The sequence below is a fragment of the Dasypus novemcinctus genome, chromosome 10, assembly GCF_030445035.2.
Source record: "Dasypus novemcinctus isolate mDasNov1 chromosome 10, mDasNov1.1.hap2, whole genome shotgun sequence".
Lineage (NCBI taxonomy): Eukaryota > Metazoa > Chordata > Mammalia > Cingulata > Dasypodidae > Dasypus > Dasypus novemcinctus.
The window spans coordinates 89,075,366-89,098,582 of NC_080682.1; the positions used below are offsets into that span (position 1 = coordinate 89,075,366).

General features: G+C 34.1%; 1 protein-coding gene and 1 long non-coding RNA gene across 4 annotated transcripts in view; one reads left to right on the plus strand and one right to left on the minus strand.

The window, feature by feature from the left end:
• Nucleotides 1-1,051, minus strand: part of LOC139439874 (uncharacterized) — a 64,551-nt gene extending 63,500 nt beyond the window's left edge. The window contains exon 1 of the long non-coding RNA XR_011649947.1: nt 727-1,051. This is a non-coding gene — a long non-coding RNA (uncharacterized lncRNA). The remainder of the gene's footprint in view (nt 1-726) is intronic.
• On the plus strand, nt 939-21,860 carry ZNF214 (zinc finger protein 214). Of its 3 annotated transcripts, XM_071218224.1 has the most exons (6): nt 952-1,043; nt 1,563-1,621; nt 2,242-2,312; nt 11,111-11,162; nt 18,255-18,413; nt 19,904-21,860. In XM_071218224.1, exons 5-6 carry the CDS (start codon nt 18,287-18,289, stop codon nt 21,595-21,597), a joined length of 1,821 nt encoding a protein of 606 aa, XP_071074325.1. In that variant the 5' UTR covers nt 952-1,043; nt 1,563-1,621; nt 2,242-2,312; nt 11,111-11,162; nt 18,255-18,286; the 3' UTR covers nt 21,598-21,860. The 3 variants fall into 3 exon arrangements, with proteins under 3 accessions (XP_058161787.1, XP_071074325.1, XP_012379475.2); XM_058305804.2 differs by lacking the exon at nt 11,111-11,162 and having other exon boundaries at nt 939-1,043; XM_012524021.4 differs by lacking the exons at nt 952-1,043; nt 11,111-11,162 and adding an exon at nt 1,095-1,289.
• The last annotated feature ends 1,357 nt before the right edge of the window (nt 21,861-23,217 follow it).

The following is a 23,217-nucleotide window of genomic DNA, read 5'->3' on the forward strand; positions in this document are numbered from 1 at the left end:
AGTTACCAATTAGTAACAAGAGTACTTCTCATGTGCCAGAGGCCATTTTTTAAGCACATTAAGTACATTAACTCATTTAATGTAGACAAGCCTGTGAAATAGCTACGATTATACTTAATTTAAAAGTAGAGAAGCTGAGCCAAAAAAGGTTAAGGAATTTAGCCAAGGTCACATCACTAGTGAGTCACCTTCGGATGAAAGGGGTGCCTTGCTGTTAACCACTACGCTAGCAAAGGTTCCTCACCTAAGGAAAAGATTGACTACAACTGACTAGCCCACATCCTTAAATTCAGTTGAGAGAAAGGACTCGGGGAAGCGAAACTACACTCAACTAGATAACAGAAGAGCAAGAGTTCGGAACTTCTCTGTTCTCCCAGGACACAGAGGTGGCCCTTCCCGCGGTTCCACCTCAGCCCCTCCTCTCCTTTCCCATCTGTGCCAGCATATGGCTGGGCAAGAAAGGAGAGGGTGGAAACCAAACCCCGATCCGACCAGACCGTTTGCAGAAGCGAGGCCGGTTCCCTGCAAAGATAAAAATGGAATGAAAACCCCTCCTATCGGCTGCGTGACCGCAACCTCGAGTTTAGGGACGATGCTAGGGCCTCTGAACAACCTGACAGCTGTTTCCTTAGGTTCTGATTGGGGTTTCCGCACTCGCGTGTTGTGTGCGATTCCCAAAACTCTCCGAGGCTGGTCGCTACATTTCCCTGAAACCCAATCACATACCCTTCCCGGAGACCTGAAAGCTCCAAGAGCAGTCCTAGGACATGAGTACGGGGCTATCTCGGTCCCACTCTCGGCTCTTCCAGGAGGGCCCTCAGCGGGGAACCCAGGCGGCTAAGGGAAGGGCTGCGCGGCCGACCTTCCCGGCCAATCCAGAGCCACGTTCTCGCAGGGCGCCGTCCCGCCCCTCCCGTCTCCATGGAAACGCGCGGAGTGTCTACTCAGAGGCCAGGAACTTCCGTTTCGGTCTAGCCGGGCTGCGGCCATTGTTGATGTGAGAGGAATCTTTTGGCCGGTGTCCGTCCTCTTTAAGGGGCTCCGTAAGTGACGCGGGCTCTCGGGAGGACAAAACCAGAAGGGGATAAGGGCGGGAAGAGCTGTGGGTGAAGAAAGAGTGGCAGAAAAGGGAGGGTCTGTGCCCGAAAATGGAGTGACTTCGAAATCCTGGAGTCCCAGGGTGGTGTTTTTTTCACAGTCGTTCTTCACACGTTAAGACTGAATAAGGGAAGGAGAGAGGAGGGCAGAAGCATCTTGGGCCCTGCGGCCGGAGTGTTCGTGCTTGCCAGGTATTGGAGCGGCGCTCGATCCTAGGGTGTGGATGCAGAAGGAGGGCCCGCGCGCGTCTTCTCTGCAGAAGCAAAGGCTGCGCAGAGGCTTGTCCCTGAGATGCGCGGAGCCCGCTCCTCAAGAACTGTTGGTATGACTGAATCCTATGCATACGCTCGGGCTGCCAGTGGTGCGTTGCGGGGGACCAAACCTGTTCTGTTCTTGGAACACGTATGAATAGTTTTTCTCTCTGGAGAAAGAGGGATTTTAAACTAATTATCTTTTTTCCCCAGGGACCTGTGATTGCCAAGACGGGCCCAACGTGGTAAAGGTTCATGCCCCCGTTTTACAGGTGAGGAAACTGAAGCCCTGGGATGTCTAGAAATAGGATTTTCTCAAAGTCCTTCAAATCTTGGTGGAAGGGTTGAGACTATGATCAAGTCCTTGAAACCCTAGGTCTGGGATCTAGGATTCTCTAATACTCCTATACTCTCTGATGGAAACTATAGAGTCTCTGTTGCAACAAGTAGGGGAGGGCAGTGGAATTATTTTTCTACTTAAATGCATTGAATAAATAAGAATATACTTAAGAATTGAAAAGAACTGTTTAAATGTATTGCTGTTATTTTTATCGTCCTTGTTATTAATAATAAACTAGGAAGGCCTTGAGGCTCAAAGTGGTTAAGTTACACAGAACATCTACATCCTTTCAGAGACTAAACTGTGAAATCAAATTCTGTGTTCTCCTGCCCAAATTAGAATTGTATCCTTTGGGGTTTCTAAAGCATTATAAATAAAGTCCAAGGTACCAATGCTGATAGCTCTTCTTTCTGATCCTTGAATGTTATTGAGCTTTTTTTGACTTCTTTTTTGGAGATTTAGGGGTTATGCTTATTATGTGGGCATTTTAGTGAGTTTGGCAATTTCATCATGCCTAGTCTTTCATTCCTCCTTTCTTCTCCCTCTGCTCAGCCTTTTCAACACTCCACCCTTCCTCAGGAGAGGAAGGAAAGTACACTGTTTTCCTAGAAGTCTGATCCTAGGTGAGTAGCATTGTCTTCTCTTGTTTATAAAATGAATTCTCCATAGGTCCAGAGGAGTACTGGAAGTTGTGACGGTTTTAGATGGACCAGACTGTACAGAAAATGTTCCTCACTGGCCTGAGAGGTTTCCAAGCCTCCTATGCAGCATGCCCACATTACCTACCTGGTGTCTTTTCCCAGTGTATATTCATTTGTTCATCCAGTCATTCAAGTCTACTATATAATTAGCACTGTTCTGGGTGCTGTAAGGTAAAAGAATATAAGAATGTCTTTCCTTAACATTGAGGAACTACATCATATTAGGTTAATAATAATTCCAGAAGTTACTGTACATTAAATAGTGCCAGAATAAGTGGCATTTAGAATACAGGAACCAGAAACTCAGATTTGACTAGTGAATGGGATACATCACTCCAGACAGGTAGACATCATTTAGTCTCAGAATTTGAGGGGACAAATAAGGAAACTGAGTAAGTTGCAGTAGAACATTTCTTTTTAAGTATGAATGTATAAGATGAGACCACATTGTGAACAGCTGTGTTCATTGATTATTTATTCTCGTGTACCATTTAGAGTACCCTTCACATCAAATGGTGGTAGTCATTATTGGCATTTAGGCAAGTGAAGTATTACAGTCTTATCTAATATTTAATGTGTATATGTACTCACAAATCCATACAAACATTAGTATGTATGCATAAATTTATATGTATATATATATGCCAAATACAGATATGTTCATGTCCATATACATACACAAAGGTTTCTTAAAGATAAATGTATATAGAAAGATTAAAATATATAAAAAATTAGAATCATGACAAATAGCCTCCATGAGGGCAGGGAGCATTCCCAGTTTATTGAACTGTGCTGGCCTATAGTAGGCCAGTAAATATTTGTTGAATGAATGGCTGTTACAGGTATAATTTTTGTAGTTTTTTTCATTTACTATATAATTAACATTTTTCTGAGTATTTTTTGGTAGCATTAGTTTTAATGACTACATAGTGTTCTATTCTAGCTATATACCATGCTTTATTTAAATTTTCTTTTATTCAGGAAAATTTTAAGTATTCCCTAATATTTTGCTACTATAAACATAAATATCCTTATGTATAATCCATTAACTATTTCCTCAAGACATACTCTGATAAATAGAATGACAGTCAAAGGATATAAATGTTTTTTAGGCTTCTGAAAAATATTGCCAAGTTCTTTTTGAGAAATAAAAGAACTTAAACTCCTACAACAATTTTATGAGAGATCCTATCTTGCTAGGGTACTGCATATTATTGAGTATTATTTTTAAAATTTTGCCTTCATTTGCATCCTTTTTATCTTTAGTAAGGTTAACCATTTTTAAACATATTTATTGAATATTTGCATACTTTCTTTAATAAATTACCTCTTGACATTTCTTATCATCCTGAATATTTTATTTCCTTTGGTAGTAGGTACTCTTCGTAACTAAAGATGTAACATTTGTCATATATGCTGTAACTATTTCTTCTAGTTTATCATGTCTTTTACATTTAAGGATTTCTTTATTTAAATTTTAAATTTATATAAAGTGAAATCTAATTTGTTTTTACTCATATGGTTATATGCTTTTAAACCTCTTTTTCGTCCCCAAATCCTGTTGTTATTGGGCATTTTGGGTTGTTTCTGTTTTGTTTTGGTTTTTTTTGCTATTACAACAGTTAGACTCTTAAGTTCTTGTTATATATCTTCTGGTATACATGTGTAAGTTTCTCGAAGGTAAACCCAGTACTGGAATTGCTGGTATATTGAATTCATTCATAATTGCTAATAGTTCTACTGATTTTCCTGGGTTTCCCAGATATACAATGATAATCTCTACAGATAATTTTGTCTAGTTGCATTGGTAAAAAATTTCAAACTGATGGTTTAAAAATAGTGGATTTACAATGTCTTTGTGGAATTTCCAGTTTTAATGTGAATACCTTTTTTTAAGTTTTTAAAACAATTTTTTATGAGATGTTATGAAATATTTATTGTACATATTCAATTCTGTATGTGTCATAATGAAATGTTTATTCCCAATTCAATATGTAAAATTCACACAGTATGATTCAGGCTACTTACGTATTTCTTCTATTTAACTTTTTAAACATACCATATGAAATCTTTATTTTTAAGTACCTTTTGAACAATAATGCTCTTTTGAGCACCTAAAAAGTCATAACATTAAGAATCATTGTTTGATAATACGTATATGGCTAGGTTAGTTTGAAGGCAGATAATATGATTCTCAAGAAAAATTTGCGGATTTTATCTCTTACAACCTTTGCTGAAGCAAATGCTAAATTTTTTTTAAAAAATTTATTTTTTTCCCATATAACCCACTCCTCACCTCCCACATCACCTCCCACATCAATTGTAAATTGTATTTTTTTGAAGATACATACATCACATAAAAAATGTTACATTAAAAAATATAAGCGGTTCCCCATATACCCCTCACCCCCAGCCTACTCCTCCCACACCAACAACCTCCGCTATCATTGTGGCACACTCATCGCACTCAGTGAACATATTTTGGGGCACTGCTGCACTACATAGATAATAGTTTACCCTATAGTTCGTCTCTCCCCCAGTACATTCAGTGGGTTATGGCAGGACATATAAAGTCCAGCATCTGACCCTGCAATATCATTTATGCCAACTCAAAATCCCAAAAATGCCCCCACATCACATCTCTTCTTCCCTCTCCCTTCCCTTGAGAATACCTTTAATGTTTTACATTTTTCTTTGAGATATATCTGGGTGTCTTTAGTATTTTATTAAATTGCTTTGTTGATGTTGAATTTTAAGAAGAATCTTTTGGTATCAACTAAAATAATGATAAGGCTTTTCTTATTTGACATTAATAAGGAAGGTTTTGTTAATAGATTTACTATTTTAAACCTTCCTTTACCTTCTGGAATAAAGCCCCTCTTTCATATTATAATATGCTTTGGTATTATAATAGATTGAATATTTCAAAGAAAGCTACACCTATGATTTATTCTATCCTTCATATTCTTCTTATAATGTGACTGACACTCCTCTCTTGAAGGGAATGGTTTGTATCCCCTCCTCTCAAATCTCTGGGGCTTGAGATTGCCTTGGCCAATTGAGTACAGCAGAAAAGATGCTATGTGATTTCCAAATATTTCATAAAAAGGATGCAGCTTTTGCTTGTCTCTCTCTCGGGAATCTTGCCACCATGTTGAGAAGGTAATCCAGGCTACATGAAAGGACCTAGTGGAAAGAAACTGAGACCTCTCCTTAGCAGTCTACACCAACCTGCAAGCCATGTGAGTCAACTACTCTGGAAGTGAATTCTTCAGTACAATCAAGCTGTTACATGACTGCAGTCTTAGCTGACAACTCACAACTATCTCTTGAGAGATCTGGGCTGCAACCACTTAACCAAGTCACTCTTGAATTCCTGACCTAGAGAAACCATGAAGATAATAATTATCTTTATAATTTATAAATAAATACTTTGGAGTAATTAACTGTATAGCAATACATTATGAATATAGATATATTGCTGGATTTAATTGGCATTATATTTCACTTTATTTCTGATGTTTACATCAGTATCCTTTAGTAAAACAGATCTATGGTTTTCTAACTTGCTGTCTCAGTGTTTTCTACCCTTTTCAAAATTGTTTTGCTGGTCTTTCTTTTTGTATATGCCTTGGAACAATTTAATAGAATCAAATAATCTGTTCTTTGAAAATTTGCGAGAATTCATTTGAAAAAAAGTTTTGGGCCAGTTATTTTTGTTTTTTGTTAGTCAAGTATATGTAACATAAAACTTCCACTTTAATCATTTTTAAGTGTACAATTCAGTGGCATTAGTTACATTCACAATGCTATGCAAGCATCAGCACCATTTCCAGAAATTTTTCATCACCCCATCACTCTGTGCCTATTAAGTAATAACTTTCTTTCCCCCCCAGCTCTTGGTAATTGCTAATCTTTCTGTCTTTATGAATTTGTTTATTCTAAAGGTTGCATATAAGTGGAATTGTACATTTGTCCTTTTGTGTCTGGCTTTTTTTACTTATGTTTTCAAGGTTCATCCATGTATCAGAACTTTTAATGGCTGAATAATAATCCATTGAATGGCTATACCACATTTTGTTTGTCCATTCATCTAATGATTGACACTTGGGTTGCTTCTGTCCTTTGACAACTGTAAATAATGCTGCTATGAACATTAGTGTGCAAATATTTGTTTGAGTCTCTGCTTTCAATTGTTCATATGATAATTCTATATTTCCTCACGAACCACCAGTTTCCCATAACGGCTACATGACTTTACATTGTCACCAACAATGTTTGAACGTTCCAGTTTCTACAAATCCTTGCCAATGCTTATTTTCTTTCTTTCTTTCTTTTTTTGTGTAGCTATCCAATAAATGTGAAGTGGTATCTCATTGTGATTTTGATTTGCATTTCCTAATGATATTGAACATTTTTTCATGTGCTTATAATCCAGTTGTTTTTTTTTCTTTTTTTTTGAAATATATCATTCATACATGAACACACATAAACAGTAAGTATATAGTAAAGATTGCAAACTTACAAAATAAACATACATAACATCACAGGGGGTCTCATATATCAGCCCTCCACCAACTCTTTGCATTGATGTGAAACATTTGTTACAAACTATGCAAGAGCATCGTCAAAATATTTCTACTAACTATAGTCCTTATCTTACATTTGGTGTATTTTTTCCACCAACCCATACTATTTTTTTAAATGTATTTTTGTTACAGATATTGTGAACTTGCAAAACAATCATACAGATGTATAGATGGGGATATGGAGAAACATGGGAAAATTCCAATTGGTGTGACCTGCAGACTATGGTTAACAGTTATTTTGGTGGTCATAGTTTGTTGATAATTTGACAAATTTCTTTCATAATATATGACTTATTCAGGCTTTTTTCTCTTAGGGCCATATTGAATGATTTTCTAGGAAAATGTATATTTCCCATTCACATTTTCAAATTTATTTTTAAAAATCATGTAAAATGTCCAACTAACATTCATTAAAAATTTTCTCCTTGCTATTTCCCAATGTAATTTCTATTTTCTTCTAATTGCACTCACTCCTTTTTTCTTATTCCTTTGATTAGCTAGCTGGTGATTTAATCTATTTTATTGTTTATTTTTCCCTAAAAGAACTGTCTCTTGGATTCATTTAACAATAGCAAATATATTTCAATTCCAACATTTTCTTCTACTAGCCTTATAACTTTCTTTTTAACATTTAAGTGTTTAATTCAGGTAGTGTCCTCTTTTGTAGGTGGTATTCAGTTGGAAGAGTTTTATTTTTCCTCATATACTTAATCAGTTTTTGCAACACTAGTAAGTGATTCTTCCTTTCTTCGATTGTCAACGCCACCTTTTTTATTATTATGTTTCCATATATATAAACAAGCGCATGGGTTAAAAATTTTAAACCCTCTATTCTATTGTCATTTGTCTCTTATGATTTTACTAATATAATTTGGTGGTATGTAAATATCTAATAGGGAAAGACATGCTGTTTGGTTTACTTAAGTATATACGGACTTTTACCTTCCAAATAAGTTTCAGGAAGAGTATATATTTTGTTCCTCAAAAAATCCAGCTAGAAATTTGACTGGAAATGTATTAAATTTAAATCATGCCATCCAAGGACATGGAAACATGTTTCTCCTTTGATCCGGAAAGATTATCTTTCTTCTTGATTGGAATTTGAAGTTTTCTTCAAAGTTTTTTTTGTATTTTTGATAAAGGAAGGTTTTTTTCTTTCTTTTTTTTTTTGCTGTTGTAATGGTGTCTTGTTTTCTAGTATTTTATTGCTGATATAGCTATGCTGTTGCTCTACTGTACCTGGAAATTTTGCTGAACTCCCTTATTTATGGTTCATCTTATACTCTTGGTTTTTTTCAGTTGATGGCCATATTATATACAAATAATGACATTTTATGTGCTTTCTTATAATACTTGTGCCTCTTATTTCTTTTTCTTTCTTTTTGGTATTGGTCAGGACCTCTAGTACTTCATTGAAATTAGCAGTGATGGTTGTCATTTTTATCTGCTATCTTAAAGGGAATACAAAGTTTCTCCATTAAGCTTAATGTTTGATGTACGTTCTAAATATATTGAACTTATACCAGTCTAGGATATTTCCTTTTATTCCTTGTTTGCTAAAAATATATTTTTTGAAAACCATCTTTAGGGGTTGAATTTTATCACATGATTTTTCTGCATTGGTTTAAATAATTGTGGTTTTTTTCTGTAGTCTGTTAATATAATGGATTATGTTGATAGATTATCTCATGTTGAACTCTTTTTGCATTCCTGGAATAAATTCTGCTTGATCATGATGCATATTTTAACACATTACTGAATTCAGTTAGCTAATATGTTATTTATGATCTTTGCATTTTTACAAAATTTACAGATGGGTCTGTGATTGATTTTTCCTGTATTGTCCTTACCTGGTTTGGGTTCAAGATTACACTAGTCGCATAAAATGAGCTAGCAATTTTCACTCTTTTTCTGTTTTCTAAAACAATTTTATTGTGAGAGTAATTAACTGTTACTTGAATGTTTGCTAGAATTCATCTATAAAACAAGTAGGTCTTACTGGATGGAACATGGGAGAGTGTGGGCTATGATGTGGACCATTGACTAGGGGTGCAGTATGCTCAGAGATGTACTTACCAGGTGCAATGGATGTGTCACGATGATGGGAGAGAGTGTTGCTGTGGGGGGAGTGGGGGGAGTGGGGGGGGTGGGAGCGGGGGGGTTGAATGGGACCTCATATTTTTTTAATGTAACTTTAAAAAAATAAATAAATAATTAAAAAAATAATAAAGTGAGGAAAAAAAGAAAAAAATCTCCTAAATCAATAAAGGGATATGAAGGAAAATATGGATGTACAAATAAAGGATATTAAAAAGACAAAAACAAAAAAAACAAGTAGGTCTTGAATTTTGGGGGTGGGAGGGAGAAATCTGGCTACCATGTCAGCCTCTTTAATACTGGTTTATGTATTTGTCCCCTTAATAAGATTTTCATCAGTGTTTGCATGTATCTCATAACAACTTTGTAGTTTAAAATCTTGTATCTATAGTTCAGGGGTTCTTAATCTTTTTTTTGTTCCTTGGATCCATTTGCCAGTCAGGTGAAATGAATACTGCTATAATTTATTTATTGCATACATTCATAAGTGAAGGAGAATTTCAGTTAGAGGTCGGAGAAAATAAAGATAATTAAGTTGACTTTTTTCAATTCACGCTCGAGGACCCTTGAAATCATTCCATGGACTCCTTGACTTATTTCCCCATTTTGCTTTAAAATCATCTCTCTTTTTTAAATTCAGTCTTGCAGAAATCTGTCTTACTAAATTTTAAAGAACATATTTTCGCTGTATTCATTTTTCTATCTATTTGTTTCTTACATCTTTAATTTTAGCTTTATTTGTCTTACATGTTGATGTTGCTGGTTTTTTAGAGGGAGGAGGATTACTCTTTTCTAACTTCCTGATTTGAATGCTTAGTTTGGTTATTTCTGGGCATTCTTACTTTCTTTAAGAATTGCTTTACCTGGGTATCCAAATTTTAATGATTATTATTCAGTTCATATTTTTCTTAACTGTTGTTTTCATTTGTAATATAAGAACTGATTAATAATATGTTACTTGGGTTCCAGAAGTGTGTTTTTTTATTTTTTTATTTTTACTGTTATTAGTTTCTAATTTTATTACTCTGTAGCTGGAATTTGTATTCTTTACAATGTCAATCTTTTAGAATTCATTGAGATTTCTTTTTTGGACAGTTACACAGTTTATCTTGTAACCATGCATATATTCATGAAAAGAATGTGGATTTTGTGAGTATAGTATTCAACAAAGATAAAATAACTGAAGCTTATTAATTGCAGTTTTCATATCGTTGTTTTTTGTTTGCTTGCTTGAACTATCATTTTCTCAGAGGGATGCATTCATATTCCTTATTAAAACTGATGGTATATATATTTTCCCCTTTGTACTTAGTACAGTTTTTGCTTGATACATTTTGAAACTTTATTTGTAGGTGCAGTTTACTTTGGATATGATTTTTGTCTTTGTGTTTACTTACTAGTATATTTAAAAATACCCTATTTGTCCCTTATGAGCTTTTGTCATAAATTTTATCTCAACTGAAATTAAATTTTCTATTCCAGCTTTCTTTTGGTTCTTATTTGGTGGTATATCTTCTTCCATCCCTTTATTTCCTATGTATTTTTCTAGAGCACATATTGTTGAATCTTATCTTTAAATCTAATTGTCTTTTAATTGGTAAGATATTTATATTTATATTATAATTACTGGTATATTATTTTTTTCATATTGTTTCTCTTTTTCTCATTTTTTCCTTTTCTTTGGAATAGGTTGCCTTCTATTTTGTTTTTATAAATTCTGTTTTGGTTCTTATGGTGGTTACCCTTAGCCTGAAACTCACATTGATTTTTATTTGCCTCTATTAATTTCTTAAAATTATTAATCTCTAGGTCATTTCCCTAATAAAACAAGTACTTTAGCACACTCTAATGTCCCTTTTTTTTTACTTCCCTTCATCATATTTGTATTTTCAATATTTGTAGTTCAGTGTATGTATAGATATGCTTTTTTTTCCTTTCTTATTTGATCATAGGGTTTTTCATTTGTTTTGCTTTGTGATAACAATAAACTTTGCCAAGGTATTTGATCACCTTTCCTTATCGTATCTCATGCAGCCTTTCCTGGATTTGTTTTTCTTCCTAATTGACTTGATAGAAAAATAGAGAGGTAAGTGTTTATGTTTAAAAAATATTTAGGTTCATTGTTAAAAAATATTGAAATCATAGAGAGAAAAGTGGAGGTAGAAAGGAATTAAGAAATACAACTATCAATCTAAGAGAAGACAGGAAGGGATGAGGGAAATTTTAAAAAAATAAAAAATAAGATTTTACAAATAAGTCCAAATGAATCAATAATCATAATAAATAAAAATGGATGAATTTACCTATAAATAGACTGAGTTATACAAATTGGATGAAAAAATTAAAAAAAATCTTGCTCTTTGCTGGGTATAGGAGATGCACCTAAAATTATGCTACAAAAAGGTTAAATAATGGTTACATAATGTTAAAGATCCATTAATATATCATCAAGGAGGTAAATTAATTTATATGTAACTAAGAATGTGTTTCAAATCATATACAACAATTCCTGACAAAATTATAAGAAGGAGTCCAAACTCCAGATTCATAGAGAATGGTATTAACAGGTCTTTCTTGAAAAGGATATTAAAGAGAACTTTGGAGAGAGAACTATGTTCATGGAAAGAAAGATAAAAGGTATATCAATTTTATATAATATTGTTTTGGGGGAGAGTTAATTTATATACCCCTAAAAATGATGGAAGCAAAGAATAAAATATTGATTATAAAACTCCTTGGAGAAATTGTGATTCCCAGTTGATGCAGGAAATGCAACAAGAATGAACTTCAGATGTTTTTTTGTGCCAGATAACAAGGAAATTCTCAAAGACTAAAATGTTCATGTCACAATATTAGGAGCCAACCTATAAGGAATCCACTATCTAAGATGGGGGACTTTTGAACATTTAAAAGAATAAACTGACTGAGTTGATTGAAACACATCAATTATATAAAAATCTATAAGTTTTTATTATAAAGATACTAAAAAGTAAAATAATGCAAATCCTTTTGGTCATAATTGGTAGTTGCTTTGCCCCATCTCATTACTCTGAAAATTGATATTTGAAAGGGTCTGGGTTCATCACACATCCTGCCATTTTTGTTTGCACAACTTTTCAGGATAACCAGAAAATCTGTGATGGAAAATTCCTCATTATAGAAGAATTATAGTTTATAGATGCACAAGGAATGATAGAATTAGAAAACCAATTTGCAATGCTTCATGAAATGATACTTAAGAAATGATAATTTGCTGCTAAAACTTTTGGTGAAGGGTTGATGGGGGATGTTACAATTGAAGGATTGAACTGACAGCACTTGAACCCATTGATAAGTTTAGCAATCCTAAAAGTGGGCCAAACTAGACACCCCCTTAAGTGTTGTTATATTTAAGAAATATAACAGGAAACAAATATAATTGTGGACTTTTTTTTGGATCCTGATTCAGAATAATCAACTGTAAAAATAATTGGATTTTACAACAACCAGAAAATTTTAATTTGAAGTTAGAAGTTTTAAATATTAAATTTTTCAGGCATTTATGTTTTAAAGGTTAATGAAAGATACATATTGAAATACTACTGAAATAATTATAAGTGAAGTTACATTATGCCTGGGATTTGCTTTAAAATGTCCAGCCAGTAGCAATTATAACATAAATTACCACCACACTTAACGTGGGAAGCAGAGGATTGAAATAAGATTGACAAAATGTTGATAATTGTTGAAGAACTATATGGAAGTTCATTACACTATTTTCTTTACTCTGGGAGTGTTTTGCAAAATTTCATAATATGTTCATGACTGCAAATCAGTTCTCTCAGTGGTGGTACCTAAAGGTTGGTTATTTTATTTCTCGTAAAACACAATGACTCTGGTTATCCAGTGTAATGCTTTATCTTGGATTGTAACTTGTCTAATATTAATACTGCAAACTGTCTTTATTTTTTTTCCGTATTTCTGTTATAGCCTAGTCTTTTATTTTCAGTGTTTCAGAATCCAGTGGTTAGGGGTGTGTATCTTATTAGCAATATGCTAGTTTGTTTAAAATTCATCTTTAGTATCATTTTTTCTATTAATAAACTTACATATTAAGTCTTCTTATTTTGTTCTTTGTATAATTATTTTCTTTACTTTTACTTTTCTCTATAGAATTACTGTACCTACTCCTTTTTAAGTATTTTGGAGGAAAGTTTCATCGTATTTTTTAGTAATTTAAAATGCATATGCCTGGCAATTTCATTTCTGGAAATTTATCTTATAGAAATATTATTTCAAGAAATAATATTTCAAAATATATTTTGAAATATTCAAAAATTCAATAGTATTTCAAGATTATTTCAAATTTACCTTATAAAAATATTATTTCAAGAAATATTATTTCACCTGAATACTCAGGTTGTTTATTCAGGGGAATTGTTCACTAATATACAGTGATAGCCAAAAAACTGGAAATAATCTTAATTTCCATAAATAACTTAAATCTTGGAACACCATAAGATGAAGTACAATGCAACTTTAACAAATAATAAATTAGTGATCGATTGTTGCAAAACAAATTAGCCTAAGCTGTAGCAACTTAAAACAACAAACATATTTTTTTTACCACACATTAAGGGTCAGGAATCTTGGAGTAGCATAGCTGGGTAGCTGTGGCCCAGGGTCTCTTATGAGATTGCAGTCAAGCTGTCAGCCAGGACAGACTCATCTGCAAGCTTCACTGGGGCTGAAGGATCAGCTTCTAAGATGACTTTTTAATATGGCTATTGGCAAGATGTTTCATTTTGTTCTTACTTGGAAGAAGGCTGCTGTTCCTCTCCATGTGGACCTCTCCACAAGGCTGCCTAAGTGTCCTCAGAACATGGCAGTTAGCTTCTCCCAGAGCAGTGATCCAAGAGAGAGCATAGGAGGAAGCTGCAGTGCATTTTAGGACTTTGTTCAGAAAAGTTACACACCATTATTTAACCCTCCCTCTTTTTCCCCTTGTCCTAAGAAGCAAGTTGCTAAGTCCAGCCCATATTCAAGGGGTGGGGAATTAGGTTCCACTTCTTAAAGTAGAGAGTATCAAATAATTTGTGGACAGTTCAAAGCCACCATAAATAAGATAGGTCAGTATGCACTGCAATGGGAAATTGTATGCTATATATTAAATGATATTGCAAAGTTATCATATCTTTGTTAAGAAAAAAAATCAGTGAGGTGTTTCATATGTTTGTGTATATACATGAGAAAAGGTCAGGACAATGGAAATTTTATAGTTTTTTTTTTTTCAGACTGGGAGTTTGGAGGAAGGTAGGCTTTTAATTTTTATTTCTATTACTTCAGTCAGTATTTTAAAATTTCATGAATTTATTTTCAGTAAAATATAAGCTTAATCTCTAATACATTTTTAAAAGAAATTCTTAATAACAATCGAGGCCAGTAACAGTGGGTTTTATTTTTACTGTGCTTTTTACAAAATGAGGCAGAGTAGTCATTTACTTTAGATATAGATGCCATGGTTTGTAGTCCTTTAGTTAGGGCTTCTGGGCATCCCAATTTTCTTATTATGTATCCATTTTGTTCATTAAAATAGAATATGTTATCTTTAAATGTTTTAAATTTATTTTATAAGCATTTTTAGATAATCCACTAGATATTTAAATATACAGCACCAAATTTTCTCATTCTTGAGTTCTTATTGGTGATTAATGTTTCATTGTTTAAGCTTGGAGTTTCATGTTGTTTTGTTTTGGTACTTGTGTGGTATATTTTGAATTCTTAAATATTTCAGCACATCTTACTTTTGCCCTTCTACATTAACACAGTATGCCTCTCTCTGGAAATCTTGATTTACTACTCTTCATCAAGTTGTTTTCAACTTCTCTCACTTACACTTAATAGGCAGGCCTGGGTTTAAAAGCCACCACATTATAACAGCATGACCTTGTACAAGGTACTTATTCTTACTAAGTGTTAGTTTCTTTTCTCCTTAAGTGTGGGTAATAATACCTTATATAATTGCTAATGAGAATTAATGAGATAATGTAACCCTGTTTATGTAATAAATGCTCAGTAATATAAGCTGTGCTGTGATTATGGTAATATCATAGCACTCTAGTTTCCTTCCACTTTATTGTAAACTCATTAAAGTATCTAATTCCCTTATTCTTAATATTTACTGAACACTTTTTACTGAATGTTTTCATTTGAATTTTAGAATTGAGAATGTGTTATCAAAGAAATAAAGTGAATTTGTCAAATAAGCAACTTTGATTTGTTCTTTCCATTAAAAGAAATATTTTTAGGCAGTTTGAAAGCATGTATTTATCTCTTCTCCCTCCTAAACTTGGATGATAATTAAAAAAAAAAAAATAAGAAATGAACCTGCCATGACGAAGTGAAGAGCCATTAGCAAATGAGAAATTTCATCAGAATTCTGGAAGACAAAAGGAAGACTAATGTGTTAAGCGCCACAGGGCTGAAGATACTACATCCTAGAATGCTCACACATGGGAATATAAACCAGAAAGGAACTGCTGAGCCCTCTAAACTTCAGAGAGGCTGAGGACACATCTGTACCAGTTGAGCAAGAGGTCAGGCTGAGATGTAAACATGAAAAGAAAGGGATTAGCTTGAGGTCTGTCTATGGAATGGTTAATCCCACTCTAAATATAGGGCAGCAGTAGTCAGGCACCTATCCGCCCAAACAGGAAATTAGACATCTATTTTTCTGAAATTTTGGCATTTAAATCACCTGCACAGCTTCCAGTCAGCCTTTCATTGCCTTGTTCTTAAATATCAATGAACATTCAACCATCAGATATTTGAATAAAATCTCCAACTTTAGAGAGAGAAGCTAAGGTAAATGTGTGTGTGGGGGGGAGGGTGTGACTCATAAGGTCAATGCAGACAACATAAAAGAACTTAATACAAACTTTAGTATTCTTAAAGTATTTAAAGAAGACATTATATCCATAAAACTCTTATTAATATTCTCAGGAAGATTTTAAAAGTATCTATAAAACTAGATTATGATACTAAGAAAAGTAACCATGAGAGAATGAGAATAATTTCTTAAAACATTACTAAAATTAAAAATGTAATGGAAATTTTGGAAGATCAAATTGAGGAAGTCTCTGAGATGATAGTACAAAGAAAAAATAAGAGAAAATGGAAAAAGCCTAAAGAGATCATCCAGAAGGATGATATATGACTCATAGGGAACCAAATATAAGGACAGAGTTCTGGAAGAGAGAAATCAGAGGGAAAAGGAAGTTTTCCAAGAAATAGAAGAAAGTTTGATAGAAATGTCGAACAGAAGTCTCCTGATTGCAATGCTCATTGAATGCCTAATGAAAAAAGATGCAAACCAAGGAATCAGGGTTAAAAAGATGATCTTAAAACTTCCAGAGAGGAAGCAAACAAAATGTTACCCACAAAGGTTTAAAATTTTTTAAAAATCAGACTTCTTAGCGGCAACACTGAATGCTTATAAACAGTGGAACAATTCTGAGAAAGAAAAAACTTAACTCTACAATTCTGTACCGAGCCAATTGTGAGGGGGATAAAAAAGACTTCAGGCCACAACACAGAGTACTAACCACTATATGATCACCCAAGGTCCGCAGGATGGAGGAATAAAATATGGATTAGAGTGAACTTTCTGGTATTCTACTATAGAACTATTGTGACTAGTAATGGAAGAAACTGTATCATTGATGTGGAGAAAGTGGCCGCAGTAGTTGCTGAGGGCAGGGAGAGGGAAGAAAAGATGAGATGTGGGGCATTTTCAGGACTTGGAGTTGTCCTAAATGATATCCAGGGTGAGATGCTGGACATTATATATCTTGCCATAACCCACTGATTATACTGGGGGAGAGTGTAAACTACAATGTAAACTATAATCCATCTGGTGCAGCAATGTTCCAAAATGTATTCACCAAATGCAATGAATGTGCCACAATGATGAAAGAGGTTGTTGATGTGGGAGGAGTGGGGGAGTTGGGTGTGGGGTATGTGGGAACCTCTTATATTTTTTAATGTAACATTTTTTGTCATCTGTGTATCTTTAAAAAAGGACAATTTAATAAAATTAATTAATTAATTAAAAAAGACTTCAGACCTACAGTGATTCACATGATTCCTGGGACTTATTCCTAGTAACCATGCTTGGAGGTCTTCCTTTAGACCAAATGTGTGTCTTGCAGAATATCTTTCTTGTTTCTCACCATTGCTTTTTTCCCAGTGGCTATGGGCTAAGCATTCATAGGTTTGATTAAATTTATTTGGGTGCACTGTTCCACAATAAGTGAGTAACTGAAAAGTCCATGGCTTAACATTTCTAAGTTTGATTGAGCTTATGTGGGTGTGCCTTTCCAAAATAAGGGAGTAAATCACAAAAGAAGAATCATATAATCATGAAAATGGAGCACAAAATAGTAGTCATCCCAAATTGGAATAAGAAAATGGACATGTTCAAAATAAAAAGGGAGTGGTAGTGGTGGTGGTGGTGTGAGAGGCTTGATAAAATAGCTTATATAGAGCCTTTCAAGATAATTAAGAATATGAGGCTAGAAAATATATTAAATATAAAACAGACAATCATGCCAAAAAGCTTGTATATAATCATAGTCAAAATTATATAAGTGCTTTTGATTTAACTAAAATATAGTGATAAAATTGTATCAGAAAGATCAGTGGAGGTTTGGAGGGTAGGATCTAAAGCCTCATGTCACAGCAAGAAGTAAATAGATAGTCTGATCAACCATGAAATGTGGTATTACAAGCAATTTTGAGCAACATTGTTATTGTTGGCAAATGATTCTAGTCTGAAGTATGCAGACTTGGGTCTATATCCCTGCTCTGTACCTTCTAGTTCCATGATTTCGGGAATTTACTCAATCTCTTCCAACATTACCAAGTTGTTAAGTGGGGATTACAGTAGTACCTGCAACAGGATTACTGTGGGTTAATTGAATATATGTGACACATTTAGCCCAGTGTTTAGCAAATGTCTTAAAAATATTTGACGGTGACGATATTCAATGATTAGAAACATTATTCAGTTGTTTGACTACTATCATGAATGCCCTTACATTTCTTGTTTTTTTCCCTTATTGGTTCTTTCTTTTTCTATTTGGCTTGCCACTTATGTTACCCATTGAAAGTATTTTTCTTTGTCCATCTTCTCACTTAGACTTATTTCTGGAAAGCCTGATCTTTGACCAGATGGCAATAACATTTGAAGATGTGACTGTTATTTTTACTTGGGAGGAGTGGAATTTCCTGGATTCTTCTCAAAAGAAGCTGTACAGGGAGGTCATGTGGGAGAACTACACAAATGTCATGTCAGTAGGTAAAGTTATCCTAGCTCTTAGAGAATAGACTTAGTTTTGTTTGGAACCAGTTTTGTTGAGGGTGTTGGTCCTTTATCTGGGAGTTGTTTTGAGGGTGGTGGAAGAGGTTTTCTTAAAAATGTATCTTAAATCAGATGGCAAGTAGAAGATAAACAGAGCAAGACATCTTCTAAGAAACCTGGGCTATGTAATTAATAGATTTTTTGGTGATTATATATTTTTAGTCATTTTCTGGATTACACTTAAAGGACACATCTTCATACATAATTGGTTTTATGTGGCCCTAAGTTTGTTCTTTCTATTTGTTTGGGTTTGCTTTTGCTATATAACAAATAATTCCAAACTTACTAACTTCAAACAAACAAACAAAAAAACCCTATTTTTTATTATTGTTAATTACCTGTATGGTTTTTCTGTCATGGAATGGCTTGGTTGGGTTAGGTGGTCTAAAGTAGGTCTGGATAGCCTAACCCACATATTTGGCAGTTGACTTTATATCACAGGAGTAACAGGGATGTGTTGACCATCTTCAAGCAGGCTAGTTCAGGCTCATGTACTTGGTGGTGGTCCCAGGATTTTCAAAAGCAGTGAGAGAAAGGGCAAGCCCCAATTTGGAAGCATTTTTCTAGTTTCTGCTTGTGTCACTTATATTATTGTCCCAGTGATGAAAGCACATTGCACAGCCAAGCCCAAGTAATTGTGAAAGGAGATAAAGGTAGAGAGTAAATGCAGCCATTTTTGCATACACTCTACCATAGTATTCTAGAAGAGAAAAATGGGAGCAACATTTTATTTTATTTCTTATAATAATGCCACAAATAATCTAACTAAATTTCATTCTTTAAGACTATGTGAAGCAGTTAGCCTTCACTTTTTTATTTCTGAACAGTATCCAATAAGTAGTATACATGCAAGATGTTTGTAAAATGAATGGAGTGAATGAATACATAACATGAATGAATGAACAAATAATTATATTTTGGACCCAATTGAGCAAAGTCATGCCTCTTCTTTCCCACCCACAGCCACACATATATTCAGTATACAAATTTTTATCTTTCTCAATGAGTTTGTTTTTACCACACTTAACTTTTGATATATTGCTGATTTCATTCATTCAACAAGGATCACTGTGAATGTAATGGTTTGTGGCAATACAGAAATGAATTATTTTACTCCTACCTATCAAAATTTTGGGGGTTATTTCCCATTATTTTCTGTCCATTATATTTTTGAGACTCCATTGAAAGAATCTGGGGAGAATACAATTAAATATTAACCTTTTATGGCAAGTGGGAGCCTGAATATTAATTTCTTACTCTCAGATATGCAAATGACCAATCACTAAGGACAAATAATACAAATCATGTCCCTACTTAAATAAAATGTTAAAACTCTTCCTGCCATTCTAGAAGTCATTGGTTAAGATATTTGGAAATTTTTAGCACAGCTTTCATCTCACCACTGAGCTATCTTCTTAATCTCCTAGGAATCTGGAATGAAAGCTACAAATCCCAAGAAGAAAGATTCAGATATTTAGAACAAGAAAAACTTTCTTTACTGCAAGGCTGGAGGAATGCTGGCACTCCAATACATGAGAATCAGAATTATGTGGAAACTGTTCAAGAGGTAGATTCTAAGGACCTAAAGCAGCAAGACCTTTCCCACTGTCAAAAATGGTTAATACTCTCTGCACAAGTACCAGGATATGGGAACTATGAATTGACATTTGAAGGTAAAAGTCCCAGGAACATAAAATATAAAAAGTTTTCACCTTGGCAGTCCTTAGAAATAAAAAATGCTCAAGACTATGGGAGAGGAATCTACATGAGTGATTCACATGTTCTTCAGGGAAGCAGACACCATCTTGCTATATTGAGGGAACATGTCTCCAAGGAAAAAGAACACAAGCTCATAGTTAAGCATTCTTATGCCCCAATAGAAGAAGCTCTTCCAGAGTACATTGGTGAGATATGCCAAAATGATGTACTGAAAGGCTCCACGGAGCAGAAATTCTGTGGATGTAGTAAATGTAAAGAAATTTATTTTTGGAACTCACAATGTGTTCTCCACAAGAGAAATCAATTTAGAGAAAAGCTTTATCAGTGCTCCATCAGCACAGCATGCTTCTCTCACAGATCAGACTTATATAGACATCCAAGAAACCACATAGGTAAGCAACTGTATGGATGTGATGAAGTAGACAAGAACTTCAGTCAGAGCTCAGGTATGCACTTTCATCAGACAGTCCATGCAGGGTTGGTACCTTATATATGTAATGCATGTGGTAAGAGCTTCAGTCAGATCTCCAGTTTTCATAATCATCAACAAGTCCACATAGCAGAGAAACTCTATAAACTTGAGTATGATAAAGACCTCAGTAGAAATTCATTACTTCACTTTCACCAGAGGCTTCACATAGGAGAGAAACCTTTTAAGTGTGATCAGTGTGGTAAGAGTTTTAGTCGGAGTTCAGTACTTCATGTTCATCAGAGAGTTCACACAGGAGAAAAACCATATAAGTGTGATGAGTGTGGTAAGGGTTTCAGTCAGAGCTCAAATCTTCGAATTCATCAGTTAGTCCACACAGGAGAGAAGTCCTATAAATGTGATGACTGTGGTAAAGGCTTTACTCAGCGCTCAAATCTTCAAATTCATCAGAGAGTGCATACAGGAGAGAAACCTTATAAATGTGATTGCTGTGGAAAGGACTTTAGTCACAGCTCAGATCTTCGTATCCATCAGAGGGTCCATACAGGAGAGAAACCCTATACTTGTCGAGAATGTGGTAAGGGCTTCAGCAAGAGTTCAAAGCTTCACACTCATCAAAGAGTACATACTGGAGAGAAACCCTACAAATGTGAAGAGTGTGGTAAAGGATTCAGTCAGCGTTCACATCTTCTCATTCATCAGAGAGTCCACACAGGAGAAAAACCCTATAAATGTGATGATTGTGGAAAGGGCTTTAGTCACAGCTCAAATCTTCACATTCATCAGAGGGTACATACAGGAGAGAAGCCTTATCAATGTCCTAAATGTGGTAAGGGTTTCAGTCATAGCTCAGCTCTTCGAATTCATCAAAGAGTCCACACAGGAGAGAAATCTCATAAATACCATGAGTATTACAAGGGAGTTGATCAGAATTCACATCTTCACAATAATTACAGAAGAGAAACCCTATAATTTTGTTCATTTAGTTAATAGTTTCAATCAGACCTGACACTTTAAATCCAATAAGTGCTGTGGGAAGGAAATCCTATAAATAATCCACGTAATCCCAATCAATATTTATAGTCACCTCTAAATCCCACTAAGAATCATTTGGTTCAAGAGGAGATCCTTTGGAGAATTCCTATATATTTAAAATTGAAGTGTTACTTTCTTTTTTCTACTACAACTGTAATAGTCATTATAAAATACATTAAAAATTGGATAGGAAAACGTTATCCTGTTTCATTCTAGTTGTTTTTTCTTTGCATTTCTTTGCTTGAAATCATACTATATTTTCAACTTTTCATTTTCACTAACTTAAAAAAAAAACATTTATTTAAATTTTGACTTGAAACTGACGAACAAGCTCCGAAACAGCATCTCTTTACTTCCCTGTAAAATCCCTGGGAAGCCACAGAAAAAGATGAAAACACATAAAACTTGAAACTCAAACTGGCAGACAATTTATTCAAATAGGAAGAATTAACTATATGGCCTGTCTGTACACAATTTAATTGCCTGTGAAACAAAGGCCACCTGATAAAAGATAGGAAAACAGTAATCTTGTATCCACCATAGTGTATCTTAGATGTAATCTCTGCCAACCAGAAAACTCAGGAACCATCCTGCTGTTACAGCAGTGCTGCACTTTGAGGTGACCATGATGCAGTCTGATTCCTCCCCTTCCCATTTCCTATGTTTCTTCATAGGTTAAAACACCAAGTAATAAGAAATGGAATACTTAGTTTCCCTAAGTAAAGTATGGGAGGTAGAAAAAGGGTGAAGAAACACTAATAAGAGTGAAAACGTGGGCCTGTTTAGGGAAGGAAGAAAATTTAAAAATATATTTTAAAAAGGGGACTATCTTCCTGAAGACTTAGAAACCTATAGCTGAAAATTAGGTATTTCAGTCTCCAGAAGAATATTTTTTAAAAAAAATGATGTCCTCAGGAACATTACAGAAAACCTGAATTCAATAAATCCATATGTAGAGAAAGCCTCTAAGATACGTGAGGAAGGGCTGCAGAGAAATGTGCTATATCAAATTAAAAGGCAATAAGCAGCAGAATTAACACTGCAGAATATCAATTACTGAAAAAAACCAGTTCTTAAATGTGTAAGAAAAGGATAAATATGCAAGAACTGGAAACTGAGACAAAACAGCTGAAGAGCAGGGACTGGTTATCCAATGTAAAAATTACAGATGTTTCTAAGGAAGATAATAATCAAGATTCAATAATCAAATTAAGACTTTTTTAAGCTAAAAATAATGCCCCTTAGATTTTAGGCCGAATCAATATTAGAAACTATGTTTAGAAACAACTTAGGAAAATAAGAACAGTTGAAACACCTAGTAAGAGAAATTATAGTTATCTAGAAAAACCAAAAAGGAAGAATGGATAGAGTAGTCTGCAACAGTAAATTCCAGAAGGCAATGGAATAACACCTTCAGATTTCTGAGATTAAAAAGTTTAATGACATGAGTTTTTTTTAATCCAAATTTTCTTTTATATGTGTGATAACAAATATTTTAGATAAACAAAATAAAACATACCATATATTTGCCTTTCTTAAATAGAGTTCAACAATGTG